This window comes from Cornus florida, unplaced genomic scaffold (assembly GCF_030987335.1).
Source record: "Cornus florida cultivar Cherokee Brave unplaced genomic scaffold, ASM3098733v1 CherokeeBrave_3.0.0_Hap2_Chr08, whole genome shotgun sequence".
NCBI lineage: Eukaryota > Viridiplantae > Streptophyta > Magnoliopsida > Cornales > Cornaceae > Cornus > Cornus florida.
In genome coordinates this window covers 41,213,110-41,233,389 of record NW_026775578.1, presented here as the reverse complement: position 1 = coordinate 41,233,389, position 20,280 = coordinate 41,213,110, and the positions used below count along the sequence as shown (strand labels likewise).

At 34.9% G+C, this 20,280-nt stretch overlaps 2 protein-coding genes across 2 annotated transcripts in view; both read left to right on the top strand.

Annotated features, from left to right (window-relative positions):
• Positions 1-8,216, top strand: part of LOC132271472 (callose synthase 3) — a 54,003-nt gene extending 45,787 nt beyond the window's left edge. The window contains exons 35-43 of the mRNA XM_059772857.1: positions 2,611-2,730; positions 2,807-2,925; positions 3,018-3,101; positions 4,723-4,835; positions 4,937-5,166; positions 5,241-6,038; positions 6,143-6,193; positions 7,078-7,263; positions 7,772-8,216. Coding sequence (XP_059628840.1) covers positions 2,611-2,730; positions 2,807-2,925; positions 3,018-3,101; positions 4,723-4,835; positions 4,937-5,166; positions 5,241-6,038; positions 6,143-6,193; positions 7,078-7,263; positions 7,772-8,020 — 1,950 coding nt within the window. The 3' untranslated portion in view covers positions 8,021-8,216. The remainder of the gene's footprint in view (positions 1-2,610; positions 2,731-2,806; positions 2,926-3,017; positions 3,102-4,722; positions 4,836-4,936; positions 5,167-5,240; positions 6,039-6,142; positions 6,194-7,077; positions 7,264-7,771) is intronic.
• Positions 8,217-13,238: 5,022 nt separating this feature from the next.
• Positions 13,239-19,447, top strand: LOC132270118 (E3 ubiquitin-protein ligase SINAT2-like). Its single transcript, XM_059771323.1, has 6 exons — positions 13,239-13,321; positions 13,426-13,677; positions 14,760-14,810; positions 16,604-16,802; positions 18,150-18,545; positions 19,103-19,447. The coding sequence occupies exons 1-6, from the start codon at positions 13,239-13,241 to the stop codon at positions 19,445-19,447; spliced, it is 1,326 nt and encodes a 441-aa protein (XP_059627306.1).
• Positions 19,448-20,280: the final 833 nt, after the last annotated feature.

Sequence of the window (20,280 nt, the reverse complement as noted above, 5' to 3'; positions counted from 1 at the left end):
TTAGGGTGGCCTTTTTTGTGTGGACTGCAGCTTGGAGTAAGATTTTGACTTTGGACAATTTGAGGAAGCGAAGGCAGGCATATCATTGTTAATAGGTGTTGTCTTTGCAAGATTAATGGGGAGTCGGTGGATCATCTTTTGTTGCACTGTCCTGTGGCTCATGATTGTTGGAGTTTGATGTTTGGCCTGTTTGGTATTCATTGGGTCATGCCTCGGTCATCTTGGGAGTTGTTAGATATGTGGAGGGGCCAATGGGTGGGGGCTCAGGTCAGAGTTTTTTGGAGGGTGATCCCTTTTTGTATTTGGTGGAGCATTTGGAGAGAGCGTAATGGAAGATCTTTTGAGGGAAAGGAATCCTCCATTGGGGTGTTAAAATTTTTTATCATTTGTAATTTGTTTTGTTGGGGTCAGGGGAGAGACTACTCCTCTCTTGAGGAGATTGTTGATTTTATGAGCTCTTTGAATTCATAGGCTCCGTTTTGTCTTTGTATAGTTTGGGACGCGTTCTCCTTTTGAACGCTTTTAATACAATTTAGTTATCAAAAAAAAAAAAAACTATAGTCCAAACGAACAAGGCCACTTTGAGAGGAGCCTTCGATCCCCAAACCGTCTTCCAAGGAAAATCAGCCCCAGTAAACAAGGAATGAACATCAAGTCTCTTGTAAGGGGAGGGCACCCAAATAAGGGAATTTGGTCCTCCGTCATCCAACTCCTATCTATACAAAAGATGCAGAAAAACCAGAAAGGTCATCCAATTCCCATGAATCCTCCCGCTATCAATCCGATCACAGTCGGCAACCAAGGCCTGTCTACCAACAGGAATCCTAAAACGCGTGGGAAAAAAGAAAAGCCAAAGCCAACTATTACAGTCAATTTTTCCTCGAATTGGTCCTACTTCAAATAATTCACAGATGTCTTCTTTCCTATTATTGGCCCTTTTTTCCCTTTTCTTTTCTTTTAATATATATATATGTATATATATATTTTGTCCTATCATATCATCTCAACATTTGAATATTTTTACTTTAATATGTCATTTCATAGCCGTCCAACATTCTGTCTGATATTCATAGAATTTATCCTTCAAATATAGAGGTATACGTCACTCTAACACAATATGCTACCCTACATCAGACTCATCTTGCTTCAATTATGTGATTATGATCATTTCTAATTTCGGGTTTTTTTTTTTTTTTTTAAGTTTTTGTTTTTGTTTTAGTTGTTGTGATAATTGAGTCTTGTAAACTCTCTATTCTAGAATCCCCTTGCCGACCTCTAGTTGAGCATTTAATCATAACCTACTTTCATCAGCTAGAAAAATATAATTATAAACTGGGAGAAATTGGAGATGATGTTATAGTTGAACAGTATTATAGTCAATTTTTCCTCGAATTGGTCCTACTTCAAATAATTCACAGATCTTCTTTCCTTATATTGGCCCTTTTTTCCTTTCCTTTTCTTTTCTTTTATTTTAATATATGTATATATATATATATATAGTCCTATCGTATCATCTCAACATTTGAATATTTTTACTTTAATATGTTATTTCATAGCCGCCCAACATTCTGTCTGATATTCATAGAATTTATCCTTCAAATATAGAGGTATGCGTCACTGACAGAATATGCTAAATGCACCCTATATCAGACTCATCTTGCTTCAATTATGTGATTATGATCATTTCTAATTTTGCTCTTTTTTTTTTTTTTTTTTTTTTTTGTGGTGGTAATCGAGTCTTGTAAACTCTTTATTCTAGAATCCCCCTGCAGACCTCTAGTTGAGCATTTAATCATAACCTACTTTCATCAGCTAGAAAAATATAATTATAAACTGGGAGAAATTGGAGATGATGTTATAATTGAATAGTATTATTTGTTATTTTGGTCATGATATGACTAGAAGCAAGTCAATCAAGTTCTATTTAGAAAAGGTAAAACAGTTTCGAAAGATGTCATTGAAGAATGCAAATTAGTGGCACACTTTACTTGAGCTTGGAATATGTTAAAAAGTGTGCACGGGTTTATGTTTCCACAAGTGAAAGCACCATGTCTGCCTTTATAAGCTTGGGCTTTTTGAGGCGTAGGCACTCCTTTAACAACTGTTAACATGATATTATCTTATTGCTCTTCGAGGAAAGTAATTTTTCGAGATTTGTTTGTATTAGGTTTGGTCCATCTCCATTTCTTTGATTAAAAGCTTCTATTTCGTTCCCTATTTTCCCTAGGGAAAATTTGAAACTAGTAAATGGGAATTCTGGAGTTCATAAAATAAATTTTGCTGTTGTCAATTTTTTTGAAGAATCTTTTTGTAACATGAGAACTCCCACGTTCTCAGTTCACTAGGTCAATTAATTCAAAAGTTCTATTCCCTACAGCCACATATCTCCCCTCACAACGGTGACACTTATGCTTGGAGATAAAGGCAACATACGTAATCTACTTAAGGACTTCCATTACCAAAAAAACTGGGCCAACATTTATAAGGGGCCTTCATGAGATTACTTGTTAAGTCTAACATCGTGGTACTAAACACAATTGGGTATCCCCATGTACATCACGGTAGTCTTATGAACTTCACCTTAATGATTGCTATGATTTGCGCATGCAGGTTATTTATAGAATAAAACTTCCTGGACCTGCTATCTTGGGTGAGGGAAAGCCAGAAAATCAGAATCATGCCATTATCTTCACACGTGGAGAAGGGTTACAAACAATTGATATGAATCAGGTAGAGTGTTGTCATATTTGCTTGAGATCAGCTTAATTTTACTTCTTATTTTCATCTTTGTGAAATATATGTGTAGGATAACTACATGGAAGAAGCCTTGAAAATGAGGAACTTGCTTGAAGAATTTCTTGAAAAGCATGATGGTGTTAGATACCCTACAATACTTGGACTTAGAGAGCATATATTCACTGGAAGGTATGTGCTCTTTGTTTTTAATTGATTTTAAATCAAAATATGCCTTATATCATTTATTTATTTATTTATTAATGTCTGGTGATTTGATGCAGTGTTTCTTCTCTTGCATGGTTCATGTCAAATCAAGAGACAAGCTTTGTCACTATTGGTCAGAGATTATTAGCCAACCCTCTAAAGTAAGATCTCTATTTTTGCAGCCCATTATTTCTTCCTTTTCCTCGTTGGGGTTGTGTGTGGCGAATTATATGAATTTGAATTCTAGAACCATTGCGCTGTTATTCTATGAAAACATTACCCAAGTACATAGACAGAGGTGTTGCTATATTATCCAGTATTTTTTCATTTCCATTACCAAAAGATGCATGTAGTATGCTACTTTGGCTTTGTTTTTCCTTTTCCTTTTCCTTTTTGGATATAAGAAATTTAGTTGATTCATACTTTTTTATTCAAGGAGCCATTGCTTGGTGCATTGGTAATATGTTCACGCTCTCAAGCGTAAGAATGTGGGTTCCTATCTTGAGAGCAAGTACTTTGTGCAAATAATGCCTATGGTTAGGTCTATATTCAGTCAACCCCTCTCAGCACCCTCAGTAATGGCGACCACACTGGGTAATGACCCTATACCATTTTATTCAGATTGCTGTTATAATTGATTCGATTCCTGTGAATAATAACACAGCAATATATGCATGTACTTACACATTAACCCAAGGGACAAATTACTCTTATCGCTGCCGGAAGATAAAGAGTTCATTTTTACAATTTATTTCTCTTTCAACATGTGTGTACTTTGTTTAGAAAACATCATTTTGTCCTTCACAGCTAGAAGTTCCATATTTTGTTTATTTACATTGGAAATGTTTTGTTATAACTCAGAATATGTTTCACCTTAGAACTATGTTTTGCATTTGTGAAAAACGTAAGTGCAAATGAAATTGACATCACACGGTAATTGGTCTATTGGAAACAACTTTTTGCACCCCTGGATTTGGATAGAGTTCACTACAGACATCAAACTGCATTTAATGCTTTATTGGGTTGAGTTGAAAAGTTGGAAGAGGCATGTTAAACCATAATACATACCTTTGTCATTGCTTATCCAAAAAACAGATGTGATATTTTGCACTTGAGAAGAGAAAATAAACAACCTCTATATAGAACAGAAGAAAATATAGTGTTGTCATTCTTGTTAGTGTGAAGACCTGAGCTCTAGTAAGAATAGAACAATGAAAAATTCAAGCAAATTGGTCATAGTGATGGTGTTGTGATGATATGTAAAACATAAAGAAAAAATCAATATGATATTTGTTGGACATATACAAATGAAGACTTATCGATGTGCCAATAAGAATTGGTAGATTAGTTTACATAGGTAAGAGACAAAGAGGACGACCAAAAGTAACATGGGATAAAACATTTATTAATGAAATATTTAAATATTATGGGTGAGATGACTTGTAATAAAATTGGAATGGAAAAAGTTAATTCATTTGGCCAACCCAGTTCTTTTGTATGTTCACGAGGATAACAACTGTATACATCTCCTTTTGTGACTTTCTCTTGATTACTATGTGCTCGCATTAATGTTTCCAATGCTCCTGACGCCTACGGTTTTGCTCAACCCTCTCAGCCTCCCGTTGCTTTGTTGTTGTCCAATTTGCTAAATCTCCACTATTTTCTGCGTGGAAACCCGTCCTTATTTTCTTGTGGTGGCATGAAGATCTTTCCTGTTCAATGTACTAAATTTCCATTGAATTTTGTTGTTATTATTATTTTATTATTGTTTGCCTTTTCCAGGGTTCGATTTCACTATGGTCATCCAGATGTCTTTGATAGGCTGTTTCACCTTACAAGAGGTGGTGTTAGTAAAGCATCAAAAGTCATCAACTTAAGTGAGGACATATTTGCTGGTATGCTCCTATAATTTTTCTGCTTTCTGAGATTTATTTATTTATTTGGGTAAATGATCTTGGCTTACCCTGTAGCTTCTGTGTTCTCACTATGAATGCAGGCTTCAATTCTACACTTCGTGAAGGCAATGTTACTCATCATGAATATATACAAGTTGGGAAAGGAAGGGACGTGGGCCTTAACCAGATTTCTCTATTTGAGGCAAAAATAGCCAATGGGAATGGAGAGCAGACATTAAGTCGTGACATATACAGGCTTGGACACCGTTTTGACTTCTTCCGGATGATGTCATGTTATTTTACCACTGTTGGTTCTTACTTTAGTACCTTGGTATGTTACGAAACTTATATCGTTTCTACTATTTTTAAATTAAGTTTCCTGATCCTTCACATTTTTTCTTGCAGATCACTGTGCTCACTGTATATGTTTTCCTTTATGGCCGCCTTTATCTTGTTCTTAGTGGACTTGAAGAGGGGCTAAGTAGTCAACCAGCAATCCGAGATAATAAGCCTCTTCAAGTGGCTCTTGCTTCTCAGTCATTTGTGCAAATTGGATTTCTAATGGCCTTGCCTATGTTGATGGAGATTGGTTTGGAGAAGGGCTTTCGAACCGCACTGAGTGAATTCATACTAATGCAATTACAGCTGGCGCCTGTATTTTTCACATTTTCGCTTGGAACAAAAACCCACTATTATGGAAGGACTTTACTTCATGGAGGTGCAAAGTATAGGGCTACAGGTCGTGGGTTTGTTGTGTTTCATGCCAAGTTTGCTGAAAACTATCGGCTTTACTCCCGCAGCCACTTTGTTAAGGGACTCGAGCTAATGATTCTGCTTCTTGTTTATCAAATTTTTGGGCAATCCTATAGAGGTTCAGTTGCTTATATCTTGATCACTCTGTCAATGTGGTTCATGGTAGGCACCTGGCTTTTCGCTCCGTTTCTTTTCAATCCTTCTGGTTTCGAGTGGCAAAAAATTGTTGATGATTGGACTGATTGGAATAAGTGGATAAGCAACGTTGGTGGTATTGGTGTACCTCAAGAAAAGAGTTGGGAATCATGGTGGGAGGAGGAACAAGAACATCTTCGTCATTCTGGAAAGCGTGGTCTCGTTCTTGAGATATTGTTATCCTTACGATTTTTTATATATCAGTATGGACTTGTTTATCATTTGAATATGACAAAGGGGACCAAAAGTTTCCTGGTATGCAAATTCATACTGGTTCCTCGTGTTTGCTTTGTTCTTATTTCAAAGTGAATTAAGTTCACTGTTGTTTATGATTATCTGTTTTCCCATGTGGTTCACAGGTGTATGGCATATCATGGCTGGTTATTTTTCTAATATTGTTTGTAATGAAGGTATGGAATTCTTCATAATTTTACCATGACATGTTGAGAAAAAATCAGTTAGGAATTTATTTCCCAATGTTAAAACTTATTCCTTTTATAATTTGGGTAGAAGCTGTCAGTGTTTTATAATTCCTCTACTGTATTTATAAGTTTGTGGAAGTCAAAACTATAGCACTACCATGATGTGCTCTCAATCAGTTCATCTGAATTTTATTTATTTATTTATTTATTTTGAGAGGATTGTATTATTTTATGTTTTCATTTCTCCCCCAAAGTCAACCCGTTTCGAAGGAAATGGGTTGACTTTGTTGTTTTAATCGATTTTTTATATTCAAACTAGTTTTCTGAAGTGCAACTGGGGTTACCTTGATGCACGATAAAAATCAACCTATAAAACAATATCTAGAGCGTTGAAAGAAATTGTACAACCTTTGTCGGGTAATTATGAATTTGCAGGTTTCTGCACAAAAATAATTTGCATTTATCTGCTGTTTATTGTGTAAGCTTTTTAATGCTTTTGTTGGTGAAAAGTTCTTAAAGAAGAAAAAAGAAATAAATGTGTTGAGTTAGTTGGTTTGATTGATTTTCTATGCTCAGCTATATGTTTTTTACATGGTTCACAAATATACCTTCAAAAACAACCTATGTAATATCCCGTCTTTCAAACTTGCACATCTCTGGACAAAGTAACCTGCAGCCTGCAGCTGTAGTAAAAGAGATTGTATTATTTTCAATTGTATCTATGATATTTTTGGTGTTGGTTTTGCACATGACAACATTATAAATTTTAGGTTGGTGTAGACCCATTAGTGCGAGATACTTTCATGTTATAGTAGCTTTATTTGATTACTTCTTTAAGATTATTTTGTGTGTTAATTTGTTTTTTTCCTCAGACTGTATCTGTTGGACGGAGAAGATTTAGCGCAAATTTTCAGCTCATGTTCCGGCTAATTAAGGGGTTGATCTTCCTCACGTTTGTCTCCATTCTGGTCACTCTGATTGCACTTCCCCACATGACATTGCAGGACATTGTAGTGTGTATTCTTGCTTTCATGCCAACTGGTTGGGGTTTGCTTCAGGTCAGTGAATTACTTGTCTACTCCACTTATTTATTACTTAGTATTTTGTATTCTTTCAAGTAACTTGCATCAGATTCTGTCAAACTTTAGTAAAGGTTTCATATTGTGGAAGCCAAATGCTGCACCTTTAGATGTGATGCTGGACAATCATCAGTATCCCACATATAAGAGATGACAGTAAACCCTTTTTATCTAGATCTTCTCAGTTTAAATTTTCCTGTGTTTTATGTCGAGTTGTGAAACCTAGTCTTGCATTTTAGCATTGTAGTCCTTTTGTGGCTTGTGATTTTGCTTGAACCCCTATGTACAAGATGGGTCTCAATTTTTTTATAGGATCAGTGTATGGTATACTACAACTAGGTGGTTTATCATTCTCCGAAAACCCAGATTCATATTAGTTGCATGTTTACTTTCTTGGCTCTGATATGTAGATCAGTAGGCACAGCTGTTTCTGCACACGTCTCTTATATAAGCTCATCCTCTTAGCCTTTTCCCTATTTTTTTCCAGATTGCACAAGCTTGCAAGCCTGTTGTAGTAAAAGCTGGGTTCTGGGGATCAGTTCGGACACTTGCTCGAGGATATGAAATTGTGATGGGTTTGCTCCTTTTCACCCCAGTTGCATTTCTGGCGTGGTTCCCGTTTGTCTCCGAATTCCAGACTCGCATGTTATTCAACCAAGCATTCAGCAGAGGTCTTCAAATTTCTCGTATTCTTGGTGGGCACAGGAAGGACCGTTCTTCTCGGAACAAGGAGTAATTTGAATGACAAAAACACCATTTTAATGTTGATATTCCTCATTTACCCAAAAGAGTCCAACAAAGAATCCTTCATGGAAATCTTGCTGATTCCTGTTGTAAAGCTACTTGAAGCACAACATTTTTTGGTAGGTAGTGACAATCTTGTATGGCTGTATGATGCTATTATAATTTATAGAAGAATGAAAATTTCGAAATGTGAATGCCTCAGTCAACACGAGTTGTCTTAACTACTACTGCTTACGAAAATTGCATTAGGCATACAAAGAATTGGTATGAAAATGGGGGAATATTTATCAGTTTAAGAAAAATTGGTTTTGGATAATGGGTTTTAGCTAGATGCATTAAAATGAGAACAAGTTACAAAAGTCAAATTTCTTCTTGCATGTTCATTGTTAAGCTATGAAAGTTTACTTGTTACAGATTGGTTGTTGAGCTGTTATTTATTATTGGACCTCCAAGAGAGAGAGAATAGGAGAAATTTTTAGAAAAAGAAATTTTTTGGTGAGACATTTTATAAATATTGCAAAGTACAAATTGAATGGGGCTGAAATGAATTGATAATCAAACACTCCTTCCGATTCAGAAAAAAAAAAAAAAAAAAAAAAAAAAAAAAAAAAAAAAAATTGTCATGTTTATTTATTTATTTTATTTTATGGTCTATGTCCAAATAATTGTCTACTTCTCTTTTTCAAATAATATATTATACGTATTTTCGTATATGTTCTTGGAGTTTAAAATTTAAAATTCAAATATTCAAATTTAAAAAATGCAAGTTAGTTATTTTTCAGGGAGACAACGTGTCTCCTACATGTTTCCTTAAAATGTACTATTCCTCAAAAGTGACACTTAAATTGGGATGGAAGGAGTATAAAATATTTGGCACTCATGCGATTGATCAAAAAAAAGAAAAAAATGTGATAGTTCTTTGACAAATCACGAGTGTTGTAAAATAAGTATTAGTTACTCCCGCACAATAACAAATTCTCAATTATTATTAGGGTTGTGAACGAAAAACACCCATATGATATGCATATAGTGTATAACCCCTTATATGTTCTAAAAAGTCTCTAATATTCAATTTTGGAGTAAATAAGGACCTGAATGCTGAAAAGACTAAAGTGTCTCTTTATAACTCAATAAAAAAATAAGTAAAAAACTAATTAAATGTTAAATAAATAAACTGCCCTTATTTTTTAAAAATATAATATAGGGTTATGGCCAAAAAAACAACCTTATGGTATGTATATAGATTATATAACCCCTATATATTCTAAAAACTCCTTAACATTTAATTTTGGTACAAACAAGTAGGGCTGCAAGTTGGGCTGGCCCAACCCAGCTCAGTCCCAACCTAACCCGAATCGGGTTTGGTTGGGTTAACCCGAATTGTACCCAATATGGGTTATGGTTATAACTCAACCCGAATATTTTCGGACGAGTTGAGTCGGGTTGGCGGGTTGAGTTTTTTTAAAAAGAATTTCGGAAACTTATATATATATATATATATATATATATTATATTTGATTATATTATTATTAAAAAATAAATTATATATATTATATTTTATTCAGGGCAAATCATTTTAGCCTCCCCAATCGCCTCCATTTCTATTCTCTCTGAACTTCCCCCCCCTCTCTTTCTCTCCAATTGCAGACTACAAAATTTACAAGAATCAGAACTTCAAAACCCATATATTTTAGTTTTATCTATCTGTCTGCAATAATCAAAAGTTCAAAACCCATATCGCCCGCTGCAAGAATCAAAACCCATATCGCCCGCTGCAAGAATCAAAACCCATATCTACAAGAATCAAAAATCAAAACCCAGATCTACAAGAATCAAAAATCAAAACTCAGATCTTTCAGTTTCCATCGCCTGTTGTTCCAGTTCGGGTTCGTCGTTCGCAAGCTTCAGTCGCTGTCTCTTAATTCTCAAGCTTGCCCCCCCCCCCCCCCCCCCTCTCTCTCTCTCTACAACTGCTAACTTGAATGCATGGGGACGGCGATAGAGAGAGAGAAACAAAAGAGGAGAGAGAGAGGAGGAAAAAAAATGAAAAAAATAATAATAAAAATAATTTGGGTTTTTGGTTAGGTTCGGGTTGAGCTCGAACCCAACTTGAATATGTTTAGGTTTTGACAAAACTCAACCCGAACATGAACCCGATTTGTAAATTTAAAGTCCAAATTTCAAAATTTCAAGTTGGGCTGGGTTAGCTCGCCCAAATTGCAGCCCTGTAAACAAGGACCTAAATGTTGGAAAGACTAAAGTATCCCTCAGTAATTGAATAAAAAGTAGGTGAATAAACAAATTAAATGTGACAAGTGTATATATGTATCTATATATATATATATATATAAGGGCATTATAGGAAGAGACAAGGGTATTACTGGTTATAAAGGTTCCCGTTCCAGAACCCCGGCCACTACCACGCCTAACGACTAGTTGGGTTGAAGCGGCTGACCTATGTAGTTCTGTTTTTACCTAGGGCCGAAGGCCAGGTTGAAATTTTATATCTTTAAAATGTCGTATGCATTGCACATGACTAAATTTTTAACGAAACAATGACCTCAAGCTCTTCTTTGCCACATTTTTTCTAACTTAACGAACTTATATACTCAAAGGATAAGGGTGTTATTTGCAAAATGCAAACATTAGGGGTGTTTTTCTCACTTTGCCCTTATAAGGGTGTTATTTGCAAAATGCAAACATTAGGGGTGTTTTTCTCACTTTGCCCTTATAAGGGTATTATCGAAAGACATAAGGGTGCTTTTGAAATTTTATATCTTAACAGTGACTTGAAACCATTCTTTACTAATTTTTCAAACTTTTAACGGATTTGTATACATGACTGAAGCCTTTCTTTGCTTAATTTTTCAAACTTAATGGAATTGTATACATAATATATATAAATATACATAATATATATAAAGTATAAGTGTGTTATTTGTCTACAATGTAAACATTAAATGGTGTTTAATTTCACTTTTCCTTTATTATTATTAAGAGAAATTAAGAGATATCGTTAGGTGGGATACTACGTGATTGGACTAACAAGCCTTTTGCATCATACTTGCTGGTCGGTCTTGTAAATGACTATTGTTAGCCTATTTTTATTGACCATGACAAGATAAAGGCATGAGGAGGTATGCTGTAGCGGGTGAGTGCTTGCCCATTTGTCTAAAAGCTTAAGCTATTGGGTAGTGCTGCATACCCATCCATTTATACCCATTTCACTTTCCATCCAGATCCGATGTGGGACATGTCTCCCCTACCCGAAGTCGTAATGCTCTCATTGCTGTCGGGTCAACCTGCTTACCCGAGTGGCACACCTAAATGCCTTTTGGATTGGGCGTTTGGCGTGACACCGGATCAAGGACTGGGTCTGATTCTGATACCAACTGTAACGGGTGGACTCTTGTCCATTTGCTCAAAAGCTTAAGGCTCCATTTGGATACAAAGGAAAGAAAAGAAAGAAGATGATATTATTAGTTATAAGAGAAATAAAATGATAACAATAATTTCTATTCATATTTGAATAGATAGGAGAAAAAATAAAAGAAAAGATAGTATTCTTGTTTGGATATGATGAACAACCAAATTATTATCATGCCTTTTTAAATATATGGAATATGAGTGGAATAATAATCTCCTCTCTTTAATTGTTGAGTGCAATTTCAAAATTATAAAAATAACATTTAACCACTATTATTTCTCTCCTTATGCTTTTTTTATTTCTTATTTTAAACAACTCAAACACAATCTACATTATCCTTTATTTTATTTTCTCATACTATCTATCCAAATCTCTCAATCCAAACGCACCATAAGCTATTGGGTAGTGTTGCATACCCATCCATTGATACCCATTTCACTTCTCATCCGAATCCGATGTAGGACAAGTCTACTCTTGTAACAACTGACTACATAGGCCTAATCAGAAAACAACTACCAATTAAAGAAAAAAAAAAAGAAAAAAAAAGGATTAAAATCACAAAACTCTCCTCTACTTTCAAAATCATGCATAAATCTCTTAGTAATTAAAAAATAAATAAAAAAAACCCCAGAACTAACAAAACTTATCAAGTTACCCCCAAATCTGTGACCCATCCTATTAAATGGGTTGTGAAATTTGACCTTGGTATTTAATATTAAATGAAAAAGCTATAATTAATATTTTAAAGGGTAAAGTACAAAGAGACCCCCTGAGGTTTGAGGAAAGGATAGACAGATGAAAATTGGCTTATTTTTGGACAAACACACCCCCTTGTGAAATTTGCCCTCCAAACAGAGCCTTAAATCAAGTGAAAAGTCCATTTTACCCTTCACTATTTTATTAATTTTAATTATAAAATATTTAAAATTAAATGGCCAAAATACCCTTTTCATATATACTTACACACACACACACACACACACACACACACCAACAACCAGTCACCACCGCCCCCAATCTCTACCAACCCCCAACCTCCATAATCACCACCCACTAAAGAAGACGCCAAAAAGGAGCTCTGCCACTGCCACCTCCTCGACCTATAAAGATTGTATGCATTCATCAAACAAGCCTCACCGATTCGTATAAAGCATATAGAAGAAAATGCAAAAATCATCTAATCTATACATATATAAACACACAAATCTGTACATACCAGAACTTGGACCTAGACCCAAACTCACAAAATCATCTAAGGTAAGGTACGCTAACCCCACAGCTAACAAAGTCGCAATTCTGGCTGCCCTTCAAAAACCTTCAAAAGCCCTGAAATTCAACAGTCCAACCATGTGGGTTTAGAAGACACAGCGAAAAACACGCAGTTGTTAACTTCAGAAATCACAGTTCAAATCTTTCAACTGTAGAAATCGCCAATTTTGAAAGTAGGAGAGTGTTGAAAATTTCAGAATCAAACAAAATTTAAAAACTAAACAAAAACCCTAGAAGGAAAGACAATTTCAACACCTGACAATACACACATATATATATATATATATATATATATATATATATATATATATATAAACATATACAGATTGTTGGTTTATTCATAAAAGGGACTTTGAAACTGACCTCGGGTTGCCGGAAGTGAAAAAGGGGGCACCGTTAATGTGGTTAACCCATCCATTTGAGCCTCCCCAGTCTTAGAGTTATCAGACTAATAGAACAGCCAAACACGCATGCAAAACCTTAGCATCTGAGGGGGCTATTGCATGTATTCCATATGGAGAAATTGGACTCAAAACGAATGGCAGAAGCGATGGCCACTTCAGCCTCCTCGGCCTTGCAGGTGACGGTTGCCGGACTGTGCTTATCTGAACCTTGTCGTCATCGGAGCTTGGTCCTAGCCGGATTGTTTTTGCTCGTCGATCTCTTGTTGCTCGGTTTCTAAACTTCGCCACACTATTCAGTCCGTGGCCGCATCGTCATCGGAGCTTGGTCCTCGCCAGCAATTTCAGGGTTTCGCCGATGCTTCTGGGTTTCGCCGCCACTGTCACAGTCATCGCCGCCACCCCCATTGTTGCAGTCATTGCCGATGCTTCTTCCTCTTTCTCCTCTTCACCTCGTCTCTTCAACTATGGCCGCCCCTCTCTTCCCCCTCTCTCTACACCCACCACCGCGGCCACAACCACCATCCATCTGATCTCCCTTCTCTCTCCACTGTATAATATACGCAGGCGGGTTCGGGTTCGGGTTCGGTTTCGGGTTTGGGTTTAATCAAAGGGTATTTAAGTCAATTAAAATGTTAATTTTATTTGAAAGGGTAATAAGGTCAATTCACCATCTTCAGGGTCTCTTTGTCCATTTTTCAAACTTGAAGGGGTGTCATTGTCCAAAAACATGCTAACTTTCCTCTGCTTGTCCTTTCCCCAAACCTCAGGGGGTGTCAATGTACTTTACCCTATTTTAAAATATCAAAAATGCCCCAAAATGCTTACAAAAATAATAATTTAAAGCAATTAAATCAAATTTGACTTTCAAACTGATTAGGAAGAAGACATTGATATTTTTATAATTTTAAAATAATAATAATAGTCTTTAATTTAATATCATAGTAAGGTCAAATTTGACATTTCATAACTTATTTAACGGGTAGGTCGCAAGTTTAGGATACCTTGATAAGTTTAGTTAATTAAGGAGTTTTTTAATTCTATTAGGAGTTTTATGCGTAATTTTGAAAGTAAGGGAAGATTTTATGATTTTAACGCTAAAGAAAGAAAAAGTTATTACACATATATCTTATACTATAATATGAGTGCAATATGAAAATTTTGAAAAATGAAATGAACTTGGGAGAAATTAGGGTTTGATTCACGAGGACCATGACCATAATAGATATATATAGAGAGACACACCCATCCCCGATTCTTGTTTATATTTATACGAAATTCGATCAGGATTTGTTGCAGTCAATTATTCAATCAAATATTTTTAATTGATTATTCATGCATAAAGAAATAAATGAAACACCCACACCTTTATTTGCTGCATAAATCTACCAATTAAAAAAAAGCAGACGTGACAATTCAGTGCAACAATATCATTTTCCCTCATAAAACTGCGGCTCTCACGGGCTGTGGGACTAGAATTCTCGAGAATCTTCACCCTCTTTTTCTTGGAACTCAATCAGACCTCCATTGTTCATTTATTTGGATTTTGAGACTCAAATTATCTTCTGGGTGTTTCTGTTCTTAATTTCTCTCGTCTTTGCTGAGTTTCTAGTGTTTTTTCTGGTTGATTCAAGGTGCAATTTTGCTGCTGATTTTGCTTGTTTGAAGGCACTGTGGATGATCAGGTTCACTGTTTCTTATATTGGGACAAATCCTTTTTATTATTAAACATTTATATTATTAGATTCAATGCTTTGATTCTTTGGGATCGTATATATTTTTATATATATACATATACATATAATGTGTGTATTTTAGTAGTTATTAGTTACCTATTTGATTGGTTCTTCTATGAGTTGTTTTATATTTAAGATATTCACATTTAGGAGGACTCTTTCATTTTATTTTATTTTATTTTTATCATAGCAAGAAACTATACACAACGTGACCCTACTTGAGACTCTTTTATTGGTTCTATACTTTCCTACTTAAAATATAAATAGTCACACCAAATCTTTGAATTTACAAAGGAGAAGCTCTCCAGTGTGTTCTTTGGCATATTAAGGTACACACTATATTGTTTAAGTGATTTTTTTTTTTTTTGTTTTTTTGTTTTTTTGTTTTTTCCCTTCTTTGTTTTCTTTTAGTGAATCTAACTAGATTGGCTAATTTAATTCATAATATAATTAATGATTTTCATTACCTACTGTTTTGGACTAACCACTATGAAGAAGAAGAAATCATGTTATGAAGGGGATTCTTATTTGTAGAAACGGTACTTTGAAACTTGGAACGAGCATGAAGAAATTAACCATAATTCTTTATCATACTCGAATAAAGTGCAGAATTAAGATAGAATTAAGATGGATACTGATCAAACTAAAGATATTAAACATAACAGACATTTTGTTCTCGGAGAAAATTGCATTTTGATTGAATTATTGATATAAAGAAAAATAAAATTATGTTAGGGATTTATTTGAGTTAGTCGGCATGAGCTGATGGTGTATGAGATATATGTGAGACTTCAGTTTTTGCTAGTAATACCGACTTTGACTGTTTATTCTTCAACTTCCATTCATAAATTGGTACTAAAAGCTTCTGATGATATTGTTCAAAAGTTGATTAGGCACTTCTATAATAGCTAATTATAATCAAGAGAAGAATTTTACCTTTCAGTTTTATTTAGAAAACATTTCCTGGACCATAGGTAAAAGCGACGTAGAGCTCACAACTACTAGGTATAGTTTGCATAATCATTTCAACATCATCAATCCAATAGCCAAAACTAATGGTTATTGATCTTACCTCATTATAATCTTAAGTACATGAACCAATGATTTTTTTTTTTTTTTTTTTTGAATTTTTTATCTATTCTACCATACATAGAAACATTCTAGTATCATGAATGTCAAATAAGCAACTTGATCTTGCTGTCATAGATTTCTTAAAAAAATTGGCGCCAGTTGAACCATGTTGTTGAGATTGCAGTACCACCAATTTATCTGGTCAAGCACTGATGTCATAGTCATTGTAACTAAATTTTGCAATTATATAAAATGATACAATAACCAAAAGAATAGAGAACCCATAGAATTTATGCCAATTTAATTTCAAATGTCATACAACTTCTTGCAAAGGAAGACCAAAGTTGACGTGGGTAGAGTTAGTAAGGAAGAATATGATAGCACGTGGTTTGACTGAGGGTATGGTCTTAGACAAAGCTGAATGGAAATATAGGATTCATATAGCCGACCCCAAGTAGTTGGGAAAAAGGCTTGTTTTTTTTGTTGTTGTTGTTGATATGACTTCCTACAAGAATGAACTTCTGCTGCTTTTGAAAATGGAAGTTGGTAATGTTCGACAGGTTAAAGCCATCTGAGTTATGAGGAAGTGAAACGGTGGTGAGAATATTACAGTGTTGATTCAGAGCTTAGCAGTATTGGCTTTCGGAATAAGATATGACTACTGAACGCAGCTTCGACCAGCACATTATTGAGCCTTGCACTGCAACTGCTGATTATGGTAAAGAACATTCAGATGCAGAAATCAGAAGCTCAACTGACACGAATTCTACGACTGTTGGTGGAAAATATGGAATGATGGCAAACACTGTCCTACACAACCTACTTGAGTGCCCAGTTTGCATGAATTTAATGTATCCTCCCATTTATCAGGTACGTTCTCATATATTAACACTGCTCACCAATGGTCTAGATTCTCTTGTTAAAAATAAGAAGAAAAATTTAAAAGAAAAACTCATGTATTTTTTTTTTTGTTTTAACCCTATGAATTAAATATAGCCCTGCAAATCGACTGAATGGAATTCAAAAACATACACAATTGAGTTTAATGTCCCAACTCCGGAAAAATAATAATGTTTTCAAAATATAGACCTCACCTTTGTCATCCTGGAGTTGTTAGCATCGCAGCGAAGCAATGTAGATAATATTTGTAAATCCCATTCATTTATTTTTATACAAATTGTGTAATAAACATACCTTTCATGTATAAAATGATTATTGAATCCTAGAAAGAAATAATGTAACGTCATAGATGCATATGCTGTTAAATATGATAATTACTTGGTTAAGAACTATGAAGTGAACCTATAGATACTGTAATGACAAAATATCTTAAAATATATGTATTACTTAGCTGGAAACTTGTTAATTCAGTTTCAACCATGAATGCTGGTGGGTATTTAGGTTCTCCTAATTTTGGCTAAACTTGTTAACCTACGATTAATGTCTTCAATGTGCTTAAACCTCCTTCGCTGCTTTCTCAGATAGGCAGAATATCTTTCATTTCCTTGATTATTATAAAGGTTGCACTGGCATTGGGGTCAGTCAAACTGGGGCATAGTTGTAGAATATCTATTGATCCCACAAATTAAATATTTTATTGAAAAAGATTTTATGAGAGAACATATCAAACAAAACTTGCTCTTTTATGTTTCTTCTTTGCAGAAATATTAGATGTATTTACGAAGTTTGTTCATCTCATATCATGTATGTAACCAGCCCTCATAGATTTGTAGTTTCACATAGGTGGAAAGGGGATGGGGAAGTGTTAAGTATTGTTAACCACTGTCTACTCTAAAAACGTAAGCCGTGAGAGATGGTGTAACTTTAATATTTTGTCCAACACGTGTTTCAATCTTAAATATCAAGGTGAAAGTGATGTTTGAACTCAGAATCTTGCATACTCTGATACTGTGATCAACGAAGGTGTAACTAAAATTTTTTACTAACAAATATGAATAACGTCCTTATAGGAAGCACTAAACTTAATATAGGGACGTGTTATCACTACCATTAAATCTATACACATCATCAATATTATTTTGTTGTTTCCAATTTTATATTCCTAAAAGAACAGAAAAAACAAATTGAGCTACAATATTTTGTTTCACTTGAGGAAACTGCCCCACTCTTGCAGTTCACTATGAGCACATATGTTCTGATAGGAGAAGTTGATAACCTTAATATAAAATGTTTTTTAATCATTTCCTGTCTGTGCAGTGTCAAAATGGCCACGCTTTATGTTCAAACTGCAAGGCCAACATACACAAGATTTGCCCGGTTTGCCGCCAAGTTTTTGGAAGCATTAGGTGCTTGGCTTTGGAGAAAGTTGCGGAAACATTAGGACTGCCGTGCATGTGGTGGAATTTGGGTTGTCAAGATATTTTCCCCGTCCACAGCAAGCTCGGGCATGAGCAGAATTGCAGGTTTCGTCCATATCGTTGTCCATATAATGATGGTAAATGCTCTGCCACTGGTGATATCCAATTCCTTCTTGCACATCTCAAGGATGATCACAATGTTAATGTTGATGATGTTGATGATGGGTATACTTTCAACCTCGAATACACAAAACTCAATCCCGAAAAAGTTGAAAAGACTAGGTGGAAGCTGGCAGTAAGCTCTCTCTCTTGCAGTGTTACAATGCTTTATGGATGCTTGAGTTTAGTTAGTGTGCACGACAGGGTTGTATTACTCACATACAATATAATTTTTTTTTGAAAAATTCACTGATATACTGTTTTGGCTTTTCCCCTCGCTATAAACTAATTGAACCTTTGATGAAGCCTGTATTCAACCTAGGCCTTTGATAATTCCATCGAAATATTTTTACTTTTTTATCTTTTTCTTCTTTCCGAAAGTTCAACCACCATCATATATACACCCACAATATTGTCCCTAGTAGGGCTCAAAATCTCAATTTCCCCTTTGGGAAGTAGAGATCATATCTTTGAGCTATTTGTAGTTGGCAGAGAAGATTGAGAAGAAAAAAAACAGAAATTGGTTTACTTTGTTTGCAAACACTTAGTTCAATTTCTATGTTACTCGATCATCTTCTCTTTTCTGAAAAGTTTTTTACTCAAAAAAAAAAAAAAAAACAAACTGTGCTATTCTATCAAAATATTGAAAAAAAAAAAAATCAGTAACATGTTTGATCATCTTATTTGGTGCAGGTTTTCAACTGTTTCAGCCACCATTTTTGCTTGCACTTTGAGGCTTTCCGTCTAGAAAAGGCATTTGTTTACTTGGCCTTCCTGCGTTTTATGGGCGACGATGATGAGGCGAAGAAATTCAGTTATAGTTTGGAAGTTGGCAGAAATGGCAGGAAGTTAACATGGCAAGGATTTCCAAGGAGTATTCGTGATAGTTGCAAGACAGTTCGTGAGAGTCTAGACGGACTGGTTATTCAGAAAAACATGTCATTCTTCTTTTTTGACGGTGATAGCCAGAAGCTGAGAGTAAAGTTGGCTGGTCGCATATGGAAAGAACAGTTGAAATGCAATAGAGATGTTCTGTAAAAATTTATGGGAAAAAAATATTTATTTTTATTTTTGAACACAGGTGAAAAATTATTATTATTATTATTATTTGGGTTTCTGTTAGTGGGTCTGTTGTTACAAGTGCAGCTAGCTTTATTATAATCCATGTCCATATGCAGGGACGGAGCCAGAAAGTTTGTTCAGGAGGGGCACATTGTAATATTGTACACTATAATATATATAGACTATAATATCCATACATATAAGTTAATGTTTATGAGTGTGTGTGTATATATAGAGAGAGAGAGAGAGAGAGAGTAATATTTTTGGGATTAAACTAATTATAGATACATAATATAGGGATTAAGGAAAGATTTAAGAGGAAAAAAAAAACATATATAGAATATTATAAGGGGAAGAGAAAATTCAGGAGCGCACTTTCTATATTTTTTTGAAAAATATATATATTATAATAAATATATATATAAAATATAAGAGGGGCAGAAAGTCCGGAGAGGCACTTGCCCTCCCTAAGCCTTAACTCCCTCCATCCTTGTCAATATGGTTTTTCAATGGGGGTAAGGTTGTCAAGGATGCTCTTGTTCTGGAGAGAGGGCTCAGCATGCTAATTTGCGATTTGGGAGTGAATTAGCACAAAATTCGTGAATGTGAATTTGTTTTCCTTATTATTTTCACATGAATTCACCTTATACACCTAAATTTAAATTTGTTAGTGTCTCAATCAGGGACGGACACAGGGGTATGCAAAGGTGGGCTGTAGCCCACCAAAAAAAAAAAGAAATTAGCCCAGCCCAAAAAATAAAAAAAATTAATAATATTAGCCCACTCCAAAAACTCAATAAAGCTCAAGT

Excerpts from the sequence above, each read along its gene's own strand:
- LOC132270118 (XM_059771323.1), top strand. The coding sequence starts at position 13,239 with ATGGAGAAATTGGACTCAAAACGAATGGCAGAAGCGATGGCCACTTCA. Across the intron at positions 14,811-16,603 it reads AAGGCACTGTGGATGATCAG|CTTCGACCAGCACATTATTG; the intron begins GTTCACTGTTTC and ends TACTGAACGCAG. Across the intron at positions 16,803-18,149 it reads TGTATCCTCCCATTTATCAG|TGTCAAAATGGCCACGCTTT; the intron begins GTACGTTCTCAT and ends CTGTCTGTGCAG.